At 43.8% G+C, this 13,997-nt stretch overlaps 1 protein-coding gene across 3 annotated transcripts in view; it reads left to right on the top strand.

Annotated features, from left to right (window-relative positions):
- The first annotated feature begins 1,230 nt into the window (after nucleotides 1–1,230).
- The window catches only part of SRGAP1 (SLIT-ROBO Rho GTPase activating protein 1), a 303,543-nt gene continuing 290,776 nt past the window's right edge, over nucleotides 1,231–13,997 (top strand). For all 3 annotated transcript variants that reach the window (XR_013401199.1, XM_015152203.3, XM_015152204.3), the window contains exon 1: nucleotides 1,231–1,410. Coding sequence is in view for 2 of the 3 variants with exons in the window: in XM_015152203.3 (XP_015007689.1) it covers nucleotides 1,344–1,410 (67 nt within the window). In the remaining variant the exon portion in view is untranslated. The remainder of the gene's footprint in view (nucleotides 1,411–13,997) is intronic.

Consider the following 13,997-nt stretch of genomic DNA (forward strand, 5'->3'; position numbering starts at 1 on the left):
TCAGTGTTCAGTTTTTCTACTGGGGTCCAGTGTCTCGGAGTAACGTCCCTTTGTGTCATGGAGACATCCAACTCTGGACTTCCCCATTAGATTCTGGCAAAAGCCCCACCAGAGCCCCCGCCAGAGCCCGAAGGCGGTCCCACAGGTCGGGAAGAGGTTTTCCTGCAGCCGGAGCCACGACCTCGGCCAGCGGTGAAGCGGCGCCTCGGCGGAGAGGTGCGGGGGGCACCGCCCACGGCCTCCTGGGCTCGGCGCGCGGGGCCGGGCTGCGGTTGGCCACAACAGGCATCCATCTTCCCGGACCAGCCAGGCGTTTCCTCGCGGAGCAGGGGCGGGGGCTTGGACGGAGAAGGGCACAGACCCGAGCGCCGTCCGCTCCCGCGAGCCTAGCCCCGCCTGGCGGAGCCCGGAGCAGCCGCCGCCCGCAGATCGCTCGCCGGGCGCCCGCGAGGCGCGAGCCGTATGTGCATCCTCAACTTTGCGGCCGCCGGGGGCGCGGCTCCCGCGTGCGTGTGCGAGTGTGCCTGTCACCGGCGGCCTCCTGGGGGCAGCAGCGGAAAGGGGGACGCAGAGAAAGGCAGCCTCGGCGCACCGCGGCCAGGGAGGCAGAGGCCTCTCGCGGCGCCGGCTCTAGAGACCTAAACTCCGCCGGAGCTGTGCCCAGGGCGCGTCTGAGCGTCGCCGCCTTCACCCTCCCAGCAGCAGCGGGGACTCGCGTTAGGATTGCGATTCCTTTCGCCTGCCGAGCGGTAGCGGCGGTGTCTGCGGGCAGAGGAGCGGCGGCCGTGGCAGCAGCATCCCCAGCCCGGGCGGGACCATTGAGCGCCGGAGCCGGCGGCTGGAGGCAGGAAGGGAGGGTTGTGGCGCTCGACCTGGGCGCGTTCCCGGCGCCTGCTCTCCGCCGCTGGTCCTGTCCCGGGCGCCCGGTGCGTGTCTCGAACAATGGTGCGGAGCGCCGGCGCGAGCCCCGCGCCCGCCCAGCGGCCGTAGAGGAAGTGGCTGGGCTCTCGGCGAGGTGGGCAGGGAGACGTCCCCCGCCACTCGCTCGCTGGAGTTTGCCTGCGTGTCCGGCCTCTCCAGCCCCGACCCCGGGGATTCCCTGGGATCACCGACGGAGCTCAATTCCGAGAGTATGGTGCCAGCGCCCGGGCTAATCTAGTCCTCTCTACTCGCTCCTTTTTCCCTCCTCCTCCTCCCTCTCCTCTCCCTCCTCCCTTCCCTCGGGTCGGCGCTGCCTCTGGATTCCCGGCGTGTGAGAGTACAACTCTGCCTCTCCAAGGAGAACTGGTTGTGACCACTGAACAGAACTTGCCCATTGAAAGCAAACCCAGAACAGCTGGATAATGTCCACCCCGAGCCGATTCAAGAAGGACAAAGAGATCATAGCCGAGTATGAAAGTCAAGTCAAAGGTAAGGATGGGAGCGGCTGCCTTGCTCCTTTTGTGTGCCTTCTTGTCATTGTGCTTGTGGAGTTGCGTTTCTAACTTGGTGTCTGCGTGGGAGGAAGGTGGTGAGGGGACAGCTCGAGCCCTGGCTGAGCCACCCGGGCTTCCTACAAGTCACTTAGTTCCCAGTTGCAATCCCAGTCCCGTCAAACCCACGGGAAGCTGGAAACCGGTGACCTCCCCTCGCCAGCTGCCAGCCCGCATCTCCAATGGGGAGAGGACTGGCTTTAACTTAACCACCTTCAGCTGGGCAACTTCTGTGGGAAGCAGACAGCAGAGATGCATCCTGTCCAGCTATTATTATCACCGTCATTATTCTTTTTAAATAGTATGATTGTCACTACGTAATTTTTTTACGGAATCATATTTGTAAAGTCTGTGAACCCCACGCGGTCTCCAGCCTCATTGAGTGCAGGCTATTTCAGGTATTTACACCGCTCACCTATTTACACCGCTCACAATTTATTAGGGCGAGTCCCCCTTTTATTAAATAGCTCCCTGAAAGCCTGGCAGTTAAACGAAGCAGTGACTAGTGGAATCTGACTCCTCCTTTATAATGGGCCAGAATTCATTGCCATCTTTCACATTCACATGGGAATATTGCTTTATCATTTGCTGGAAGCCACTTGCATGTAAAATGAAGGTTTGAATATTTGAGTAGTAGTTTCAATCGATTTGCATTGTCAACTAATGAAGGAAACCTAATTAAGGCTGATTAATTATTTTTACTTTCTATGCCTTGTGATTAAAAAAAATATATTTTCTCTCCAATACAAGTATTTTTTGCTGCTGAAGTGTTTCGTAAACATATGTTAGTTGAATTTTTTCCTCCTCCTTCCTGATGTCTCAGGAGTAGCTTTCCTGATTGAGACAATGGATGGAATGTTGGGATCGCCCGCTGTTCTTTGACACATTCAATGCAAAGTTCATAAAGATTGTTATGTACACACCTGTGTTTGTCTATGCACAGTCTTATGAAAGGGTTACGGAGAAAGGCATTACTGTACTTCCCTTGAGCAAGGGAGGAGCAGCCTGAGTGTTCTTTTGTGTGGTCAAGTTGTAAAAATGCCTGGAGTCCAGTGAGAGGACCTGGTGGAGAAATCCTGTATCATCCAGTGTGAATCGAGACCAACTCATTGTGGCCACAGCAGACACAATATGCAAGATAACTTAGGTTATCTTTAGGCTGACCCCTATAACGGAGTTAAGCTAAACATTGTTCAGTAGACACAGATTTTTGTCTGCTTGGAATTATGATAATTTATACTTACAGGAACTTGTTTTATTGCTATGGAAGTTGTGTTAGCCGTTATTTTCTTAGAGCCAGGTAAACTTTCTAATGAGACTAACCTTTCTTTTTTCGGTGAGTCCAACATAGCCTAAAACCTTTCATTCCAAGGCAGTACTCTTGTTCACAACCACCATTTCTCTGTGCAGTTTTTCCACATGGCTCTTTGTGGCAGGTCTTCAAGGGGTGGCGGTCTGGTTTTTCTGCCGCCTGGAGCTCTAATTGGCAAATGCACTTCCAAATGTTGATTTCTTTATCTTTGCTGTAAGGTCACTTGCCAGTGATCAAATCCTTATTGGAAAATCAGCGAAATGGGATGTGTTGCAATGTGTCTGTCAAATTCAAATGGAAGAAAAATCATGAACGTGGTGAAAATCACATTTGGAACTAAGTCTCTCCCACAGCCAGTGACCTTCTCCCTATTTCCTTCAACACTTCTCCCTTCCACACACCCACAAGTCCCTAGGCTGCTTTAGGACTCTTCACCGTACCTGCCTGCCCTGTGTCCAGGCTTTACCTCCTCCTTCAGTAACCTACACATCCAGTATCTAACCTAGATCACTACATCCATACACAAAAGTGGGAATAAGGGAATATCACGGAGTCAGATCATATAAGCATTAAATGGCACAAATTCACCTGGTACTTCTAGGCAAATCAAGAAGAGAGTGGGAGAAAAATAACAGGCAAATAGTGCATGAGGCCAGCTGTCCAATGCAGGGAGAGTAGGCCCCTTAGTAAGGACAGCATGGGAGACAAGACTCTGGTTTTTCTCTACCCTCGCAGAGTGCTGTCTGTTATTTAAAGGTCTGTGTTTTGGGGCCAGATGCAGTGGTGCATGCCTGTAATCTCAGCATTTTGGGAGGCTGAGGCAGGCAGATCACTTGGGGTCAGGAGTCCGAGACCAGCCTGGCCAACATTTTGGTAGATAAACCACATCTCTACCAAAAAATACAAAAATTAGCTAGGTGTGGTGGCACACACCTGTGGTCCCAGTGTGCCTGTGGTTCCACTTGAACCCAGGAGGCAGAGGTTACAGTGAGCTGAGATCACATCACTGCACTCCAGCCTGGGTGACAGAATGAGACTCTGTCTAATAAATAAATAAATAAATAAACAAAGGTATATGTATTTGGAACAACCTGCTTTTTAAATTACAGTCAGCAACTTTATCTGACGATAAAAAAAAAAAAAATTCTGTTCTATTGCTGAAGAAAAACCTAGCTCTGTGGAACTCATTAAGACATAAGCCTAGGCCAGGCACGGTGGCTCAAGCCTGGAATCCCAGCACCTTGGGAGGCCAAGGTGGGCGGATCACTTGAGGTTGAGACCAGCCTGGCCAACATGGTGAAACCCTGTCTCTACTAAAAATACAAAAATTAGCTGGATGTGGTGGTGCATGCCTGTAATCTCAGCTACTCTGGAGACTGAGTCAGGAGAATTGCTTGAACCCAGGAGGCAGAAGTTACAGTGAGCTGAAATTGCACCACTGCACTCCAGACTGGCTGACAGAGCGAGACTCCGTCTCAAGAAGAACACAATTAATAAACATACATATTGGACTCTCTAGGTGACTTAGGTGTGTGGGTGATTTCAAGAGTCATTCTGATTATATGTATGTTTTTTGACGTTCTAACTTAGAACCTAACACCCTAGAATATTTTCCTCTCTTACTCTCTCCCATTTTCCCTAATAACAACTCTATTTATCTCGGAATTTTTGAGATAATGTTTTGACCTAAAGGAATGACTTCAGATATGGAATTTTTTTTATTTTTTATTTTTTTATATATATATATATGTATGTGTATGTGTGTATATATATCTTTTATATATATATAGATAGATAGATATCTAAATAGGAGATATATATATACACATACACACATAAAATGGAGAATCACTCTGCCGCCCAAGCCAGAGTGCAGTGGCGTGATCTCGGCTCACTGCAACCTCCGCCTCCTGGGTTCAAGTGATTCTCCTGCCTTAGCCTCCGGAGTAGTTGGAATTACATGCACACACCACCATGCCCAGCAAATTTTTGTATTTTTAGTAGAGATGGGATTTCGACACGTTGGCCAGGCTGGTCTCGAACTCCTGACCTCAGGTGATCTGCCCGCCTCAGCATCCCAAAATGCTGAGATTATAGGCATGAGCCACTGCATCTGGCACAGATATGGAATTTCGCCATTGTGGCTGCCTGCACAGGTTTTGGGAACAGACTTCAAGGGGCTATTCTTAACTGTGAAAAGAACTATTCCTGGTGATAATTTGTAATTTTGTGTATAAGATCATAGATGTATCTAGTTGTGTGTATAATTTTGGGCAAGTCACTTAGCCTCTCTCTGGGTTTTGGTTTTCTTATCTATAAGATAAGGAGTTGGAATTCTCTTCATCCTAAGTGTCTTTGTTTTTTTTTTTTTCTTTTTGAGACACAGTCTCACTCTGTCACCCAAGCTGGAGTGCAGTGGCATGATCATGGCTCACTGCAACCTCCGCCTTCTGGGTTCAAGTCCAAGTTCAAGTGATTCTCGTGCCTCAGCCTCCCAAGTAGCTGGGACTACAGGCGCACACCACCATGCCTGACTAATTTTTGTAATCCTAAGTGTCTTTGACTCTAGTTGAAGATGTCATATCAGTTCATATTAATTGCTTCATAAAATTTTCAAGCTTTTTAAGTTTTCTCTTGGCTGCTCTGTTTTGGGGAGAATCATTTTTGCTTTCACTTTTATTTCATAAGTTCATGGACACTGTATAAATTGAGTTCTTGGAGAATTAAAATATAATACAATAAAGAATACAGAAAAAACAGTAATCAAAACCACATGCAGAGAAGTGTAGCACAGAATCGTAAGACAGAGAAGATTCAGGAATGATACAAGTGGTTAAACAATGGATAGGTTTGAATCGGGGACAAAAGGGGACCCCAAGCAACAGTTTTAAAGAATGAATTGAGCATTTCATGCCTCTTGGTCAAATTCTCAAAGACTTAGAATTAAGAGAAATAAATCTCTTGTTCGAATAGGCCATTAAAAAGCAAGCATGTCTTGAAAAGTGTATGAAACCCAAACCAGTTGACTATGCTATTTGTTAGCATCTCTGGCAACTAGTATAGCAGTGGAAGGGATTGAATAATTGGCTAACAGAAGGTTTTGAGATTATCTATGGACTTTAGTGATCTATGTAATTCTTGTATTCCGCAGCAAAACTATTGTGGAGCCACGCATATGGGAACGAAAAATACTCAAAAAGACATGTTTTGTGAAGTGGAACTTATAGATGAAAGACTGTGTTTGTTTTTAATAATGTATGTTGCTAGTTGCTAAGAATTGACAGTTATTATTTGTAGTATTTTCCTAGAGATAGCACCATATTTATCTACATGCAAAATGTATAGGGAGTGCCAAGAAAATCTGTTGTTCTTTGACCACTCTGCAGCCTGACATACAAATAATACATTTTAGTAGCAGATGGAACATGAGGAAATGCCAATTTGATTTGGTATGGCCTTGCATCATGCCATGGTGCAACTGTGTCTGCATCTTATGTTCTTTCTTCTAACATAGAATTGGAAGTGACAGCAATTTAAGTTACGAATTAAAACTTTATAGCTGGGAGGGACCTGTAACATTTTTTTCTCCAACCCAGTCATTACATGATGCAGGGAGGCTTAATGATAGAGTTACACAATTAACAGTGACATACCTGGGACCAGAACCCAGGTTATCTTCTTTTCAGTAGCGAGAATTCACTTTTAGATTCCTCACAAAGTAGATATCTAAATAGGAGATAGAACAGTTACCTATTTAGACTTTGCATTCATTGATGGAGTCATTGTTGGACCTAAGAGAGCGTAGAAACCATCGTCTGTGAACAGGAGTTAATTACATTGATTAACTCTAACTAAGTTGTTTTTTTCACCAGGACCATTTCAAGAGACCACAATACCCAGGCAGCAGCTTCACATGGTGGCTTTTAAGGTCTAGAAAAACAACATGGTTAATATGTACAAATGTGATTTGCTTGATGTTTTGCTGAAGCTAATTGCAGCTACTGCAACAAGGCCTTTACAGTGCCCTGAAAACCCGATTAGTTTCATGAACTTCAGAATATATTAAGGGATAGTTTTAGAGAAAATTTTGAGCAAAGCATGACCTTCTGAAACACATGAGGGCTGGATTATAATACAGGATAGTAAATCTCAGCTCTGACAATCTAGATTGGTTTGTTTACTCCTGTGCTATGTTGACCAGTTTAGGAGTCAGACAACTTCAAGTCTGTTCTGGGTTTTAGAGTCTTTGTAAATTGGCCAGACAATTTCTTTTTTTTTTTTTTTTTCTTCAAGACAGGGTCTCACTTTGTCACCCAGGCTAGAGTGCAGTGGGTGAACAAGGCTCACTGCAGCCTTGACCTCCTGGGGTCAAGCGATTCTTCTGCCTCAGCACTCCAAGTAGATGGGACTGTAGGTACACACCACCATACCTGGCTTTTTTTTTTTTTTTTTTTTTTTTTTTGTAAAGATAGGGTTTCGCCATGTTGCCCAGACTGGTCTCAAACTCCTGAACTCCTGCGTCAGCGTCCCAAAGTGCTGGGATTATGGGCATGAGCCACCGTGCCTGGCCAAGGAGAGACAGTTTAAAATTTTTTATTCGTGCTACCTATTTTTACTTCAATTCAAACAACAATAAAGAAAAGGGAATAAATTGTTTGTCTAATTAGTCTGTTTATGCTTTAGCAGTTTGAAGGCAGAAATTTGGATTAGAGTCTGGGCATGGTAGCTCATGCCTGTAATCAATCCTAGCACTTTGGGAGGCCGAGGTGGGTGGATTGCTTGAGCCCAGGAGTTTGAGACCAGCCTGGGCAACATGGTGAAGCCTCGTCTCTACTAAAAACACAAAAATTAGCTGGTGTGGTGGCATGCATCTATAATCCCAGCTACTCTGGAGGCTGAGGCACGAGAATCGCTTGAACCTAGGAGGCGGAGGTTGCAGTAAGCTGACATTGTGCCACTGCACTCCAGCCTGGGCGACAGAGTGAGACTCCATCTCGAAAAAAAAGAAGTTTGGATTAGAGACAGTTATGTACAGGGATTTTTGTCAGCTCAGAACTACTTTCTAATTTATTGACAGCATTATTTACTCTCCCCTGTTGATGTGTTAGACTGGAAAGAAACAGAACGTGGTGTTTAAAACCAGGAATTCTGGGCCAAGCACGGTGGGTCACACCTGTAATTTCAGCACTTTGGGAGGCAGAGATGGAAGGATCACTTGAGACCAGGAGTTTGAGACCAGCCTGGTCAACATGGCGAGACACCATCTCTAATTTTTAAAAAATAAATAAATAATTTTTTTAAAAAAGCAGGAACTTTGGTGTTAGCAGTCTAGCCTTGTCACTGATTAGTTGTGTGACCTCTAAGAGTCAATTTCTTCATCTGTAAAATAGGGAAAATCATAGTATTTACCTTGTTGTCTTTTTAAATTTTCTTTCTTTTTCTTTTTTTTTAGACCGAGTCTTGCTCTGTCACCCAGGCTGGAGTGCAGTCGTGTGACTCTCAGATTCAAGTGATCCTCCTACCTCAGCCTCCCAAGCAGCTAGGATTACAGGCATGCTCCACCATGCCCAGCTAATGTTTTTGTATTTTTAGGAGAGACAGAGTTTTACTATGTTGGCCAGGCTGGTCTCGAACTCCTGACCTCAAGCGATCCACCCACCTCAGCTTCCCCAAGTGCTGGGATTACAGGCGTGAGCCACTGCACCTGGCCTCCTTGTTGTCTTTGTGAGATTGCAGTGAGGAAAACATTTATCACAGGCTTGGCACATAGTAGTCAATAAATGTTAGTAATTGTTATCTGTTTAATGCTGGTTTTCTTTCCATCTACTGTTTTTTGTTTTTTGGTTTTTTGGTTTTTTTTTTTTTTTTTTTTTTTTTTTGAGGCAGGGTCTCACTCCGTTGCTCAGGCTGGAGCACAGTGACCCAATCTCGGCTCAGCTCACTGCAGCCTCGCCCTCCCCAGGCTCAGGTGATCCTGCCACCTCAGCCTCCGGTGTAGCTGGGACTATAGGCACCTGCCATCATGCCTGGATGATTTTTGTATTTTTTGTAGAGAAAGGGTTTTGGCCATGTTGCTGGTTTCAAACTCCTAAGCTCAAGTGATCTGCCTGCTTGAACCTTGGGCCTTGCAAAGTGCTGAGATTACAGGCATGAGCCACCTTGCCCAGCCTGTTGTTCTATCTGCTGTATCTTGTTGCATTCTGATTTAGATAAGTTTTTGAAATTCAAATATGTAATCGCTAGTCTTTTTACCAGAATGAATTCCAAAGTGGACTCATCTTGAATTATCCTAAGAGAGTGCCATGTGCTTTTAGAATGGAGTGAGTTTCATGGTGGAATTTAAAAGGGAAATAGAATAGACAAAGCATACAGATTCCCAGCTCATTATAAGGTGGATTTTATATTTTGTCATTATTTTTCATCCAAGTGCAAGTAACAAAGGCTAACAGCACATTTCCTGGCTCTGGGCTGCCATGTATTTAAGAATAACTTTTGTTTTAAATTGTCTCTACCTCTGTTCAGTGATGCTGTATGGAAAATGAGAACTATAGTTCAGTCAGTGGATTTTACTTACCTGGGGGTGAAAAAGATTCTTATGACATCAGATAAAGTCACTGACTTAATCTCATAGTCTTGAGAAAAGTATTTTCTTTTAAAATCAGTGTAGGAATGAAAATTTCACTTATGACTGCTAATTTGCTTCTGTTTCACTAGAAAGCACTTTGATATTAGAAATCATTGTCTATCTCCCACACCCTTTAGTGTACAGGGCTCATTAAACATTTATTACATGAGAAGAGGAATAATTTGGAATCATAATTCCTTTATACTGCAAATAAACATGGTGATCATTCAGAATTGTCTAGGATGTCCAAACAAGTATTACCACACTTTTTTTTTTTTTTTTTTTTGAGATGGAGTTTCACTCTTGTTGCCCAGGCTGGAGTGCAATGGCACGATCTCAGCTCACTGCAACCTCTACTTCCTGGGTTCGAGCAATTCTCCTGCCGTAGACTCATGAGTAGCTGGGAATACGGGTGCCCGCCACCACACCTGGCTAATTTTTTGTATTTTTAGGAGAGACGGGGTTTCACCATGTTGGCCAGGCCGGTCTCGAACTCCTGATGTCAGGTGATCCACCCACCTCAGCCTCCCAAAGTACTGGGATTACAGGTGTGAGCCTCTGTGCCCGGCCTATTACCACAAAATTTTAAGTTGAATTCAAATGGTTTATAATTTCTTTAGAAAGTCATACAGCTGGAAACATTCTAAATGTCCAACAGTGGGGAATGGTTAATTAAATTCCATTGGTAAATTGTTAACTGACTTTATACATGCAATGTTATGCAGTCTTTACCACTGGTTTTTGAAGAACATTTTATGATATGGTTAATTGTTTTATAATAATTGAAGAAAGACTGTAAAATGGAAGGTGAAATAATAATTAAAGATAGTCATAACCAGAGCTAACAGTTTTGAGCACCCACAGTGAGCCAGTCACCATTGCTTTGCGTGGGCACCCTGAGGGATACGCTGAATTGTGTATGTGCAAAACAAGCTATAATGCACGGGAGGAGGAATTTCTGCTTAACTTTCCTGTTTAGTATAGTTAGTACTTTCTGCGTCTTTGAGCCACTGTATACCTGGCCTTTGGTAAATTTTCAGGCCAAATGTAGGAATCTGACTTTCAACTCCAGCCTCCTTGAGTAGAGTAGTGGGTAAGGTAAATCCAAGCAAAGCTTAGCCTCTGGATCAAACCTCTGGTAATCAGATTTGTCCATAGGACAACCAGATTTCTCGTTTGTTTACAACTCATTGATATACTTTGGTTTTTCCTTGCTTTGAGCTTAGTTAGCTTGTGTGTTTGGGAGAGCAAACTTGCTTGTTTATTTGCTGGCTTGCTTTGTGAAATATACATACAAACAGGTACAGAAAATGATTATTTACAGTTTAAAGAATAATGGCTTTGAACACCTCGGTACTAGCCACCCAGGTTAAGAAGTAGAACATGCCGGGCGCGGTGGCTCACGCCTGTAATCCCAGCACTTTGGGAGGCCGAGGCGGGCGGATCACAAGGTCAGGAGATTGAGACCTCGGTGAAACCCCGTCTCTACTAAAAATACAAAAAATTAGCCGGGCGCGGTTGTGGGCGCCTGTAGTCCCAGCTACTCGGGAGGCTGAGGCAGGAGAATGGCGTGAACCCGGGAGGCGGAGCTTGCAGTGAGCCGAGATCGCGCCACTGCACTCCAGCCTGGGCGACAGAGCGAGACTCCGTCTCAAAAAAAAAAAAAAAAAAAAAGAAGTAGAACATTACCAGTGCCTTAGAAACCCCCATGGATTGTCCCTTTCCTAGCAAATCTCCCTTCATTGCCACTGCCACTCAACAATTCTGGATATAGTATTAATCATTCCCTTGTTTTCTGTAAAGCTTTACTATCATTTTGTAGCTTTCTCTATAGTTTTGATTAGGATGCATTCATATATCAAGAATATAGGGCCATTCGAACATTTTCTGAATTTTTAACATGATGAATTGGTATACATTTTAAAAATTGGAGTAGTAGTGTTTTGGCATGTATAACAAATCTTTATCTTTTAAAGATACATGCTGAGTAATAATGGATGAAATTAGGACTTCCGGGATTTTTTCGAAAATAATCTTGGGGAGGGAAGAAATAGGTAGGGATACAGATAAAATACCATGAATTGATAATCAGTGGGTGCATGAGGTTAATTATATTATTCTCTTTATTTTTGCGTATGCTTGAAATTTTCCTTAATAAAAAATTAATAATATGTATTCTTATGACTTCAATTTTATACTCAATATTATTATGTTAAGATTAATCCACTTTGGGAGGCCGAGGCGGGTGGATCACGAGGTCAGGAGATCGAGACTATACTGGCTAACATGGTGAAACCCCGTCTCTACTAAAAATACAAAAAACTAGCCGGGCGTGGTGGCGGGCGCCTGTAGTCTCAGCTACTTGGGAGGCTGAGGCGGGAGAATGGCGTGAACCCGGGAGGCGGAGCTTGCAGTGAGCCGAGATCACGCCACTGCACTCCAGCCTGGGAGACACAGCGAGACTCCGTCTCAAAAAAAAAAAAAAAAAAAAAAGATTAATCTACATTAATGTATGTGACTATAATTTCACTGCCACACTGTGTGCTTTCTCTGGTGCATAATATTCCAGTGCATAAAAAATACTACAAGCTATTGATTCATTCTATATGACATTTGAGTTATAGTTTTTTTTGCTCTCATGAATAATAATAGTGTATAAAATGCTGTAGGTGTCTCCTGCTGTACAAGAAGAGTTTCTCTAGGTGTACTTGCTGGGTCATGGGGAATGTGCATGTTCAACTTTACCAGGTAATGTCAAGCCTTTCTCTTATTAGCAGGGGAGGAGAGTTCACAGCCTGAAAAACACATAGCATTGAGCAATGTATTAGTTAAGGTAGAGGCTAAGATATTATAATAAAGAGAACTCCCCTAAACAGTAACTTTAAAACAGAGAGATTTTTTTCTTTCTTGGGTAACAGACTGGATATGTCCAATCCAGGCCACCAGGATATCTTTGCCCCATTATTAAGGTTTCTTCCATCTTGTGGTTCTGCCATCACCTAGATAAAAGGACTTGCCTACTCTTCGAAACCAGGTTTTAAGTATTTCAGTGTTTTGGCTTACAGGAAGGAAAATCAGCCTTAAGGAGCACATGTCCAAGGTTTTCAAACCCAGCCCTTAGTAGTACATATACTTTCCACTTATTTAACCAGCATGGCCACATCTTGCTGCAAGGGAAGCTGGGAAATGTAGTCTTTCTGGATGGCCGTGTTTCTAATTATAACTTGATGGTCACAGCATGAAAGAACAGATTTTGGTAGACAAGCAGCAGTCACCATGAAGTTCTTTTTTTTTTTTTTGGAGGGGAGAGTCTCACTCTATCAGCTAGGCTACGGTGCAGTGGCGCCATCTTTGCGGCTCACTGCAACCTCCACCTCCCAGGTTCAGGTGATTCTCGTGCGTCAGCTTCCCAAGTAGCTGGGACTACAGGCGTGCACCACCACCCCGGGCTAATTTTTGTATGTTTTAGTAGAGATGGGGTTTCACCATGTTGCCCAGGCTGATCTTGAACTCTTGGGCTCTCAAGTGATCGCCTGCCTCGGCCTTCCAAAGTGCTGGGATTACAGGCGTGAGCCACTGTGCCTGGCCAGAATGATTTTCTCTTTTTATTTTTAATTTTTGTAGGTACGTAATAGGTCTGTATATCTTACTGATTTTTGAGTTTTGTTTTGTTTTAGTATGTTCGTGATGTTAATCTCCTGCCAGTTGTATCTGTTGCAAATATCTGCTCCCAGTCTGTAGCTTGTGTTTTCACTTTTAAAAAGATCCTCTAGTCTGGGCGTGGTGGCTCATGCCTGTAATCCCAGCATATTGGGAGGCCAAGGCAGGTGGATCACCTGAGGTCAGGAGTTTGAGATCAGCCTGGCCAACCTGGTGACACACCATCTCTACTAAAAATACAAAAATTAGCTGGGCATGGTGGCGGGTGCTGGTATTCCCAGCTACTTGGGAGGCTGAGGCAGGAGAATCATCTGAACCCAGGAGGCGGAGGTGAGCCAAGATCGATTGCACCATTGCCCTCCAGCCTGGGTAACAAGAGCGAAACCCCATCTCTAAATAATAAATAAAATAAATAAATAAATAAAAAGATCCTCTTAATAAATATAAGTTGTTCAATTTTAATTTGTTCACATGTATCAATTATTTATATTTGATGTTTAAATAATCCTTCCCCACTTTAAAGTTAGGAAGATATCTGTCTGTGTCATCTTCTAAATGCTTTAAAATTTTGCTTTCAGCATATATTTTTAATTCATCTGAAGTTTATTTTTTATTTTTTTGAGCTAGGGTTTTTTTTAGAGTTCTTTTCATATAAGTGACCTTTTTTGGGGTTCCATTTACTAATAGTCTTTTTAACGCAAAGATATGCTAGCTGCTTCTGTTTTGATGAAAGTTTCACATATACAGAACTGTATTTTTGGACACTCTGTCATGTTCCGTGATTAATTTATTCTTGCACCAATAGCATAGTCACACTATCTTAACTACTATAGCTTTGTAATAAGTCTTTATGTCTGGTAAGCTAAATCTCCCCTCTTTCTTCTTTTTTCAGAAGTACCTTCTGATCATGCTCCTTTCTCTTCCAAAT

Source organism: Macaca mulatta, chromosome 11, assembly GCF_049350105.2.
Source record: "Macaca mulatta isolate MMU2019108-1 chromosome 11, T2T-MMU8v2.0, whole genome shotgun sequence".
Classification (NCBI taxonomy): domain Eukaryota; kingdom Metazoa; phylum Chordata; class Mammalia; order Primates; family Cercopithecidae; genus Macaca; species Macaca mulatta.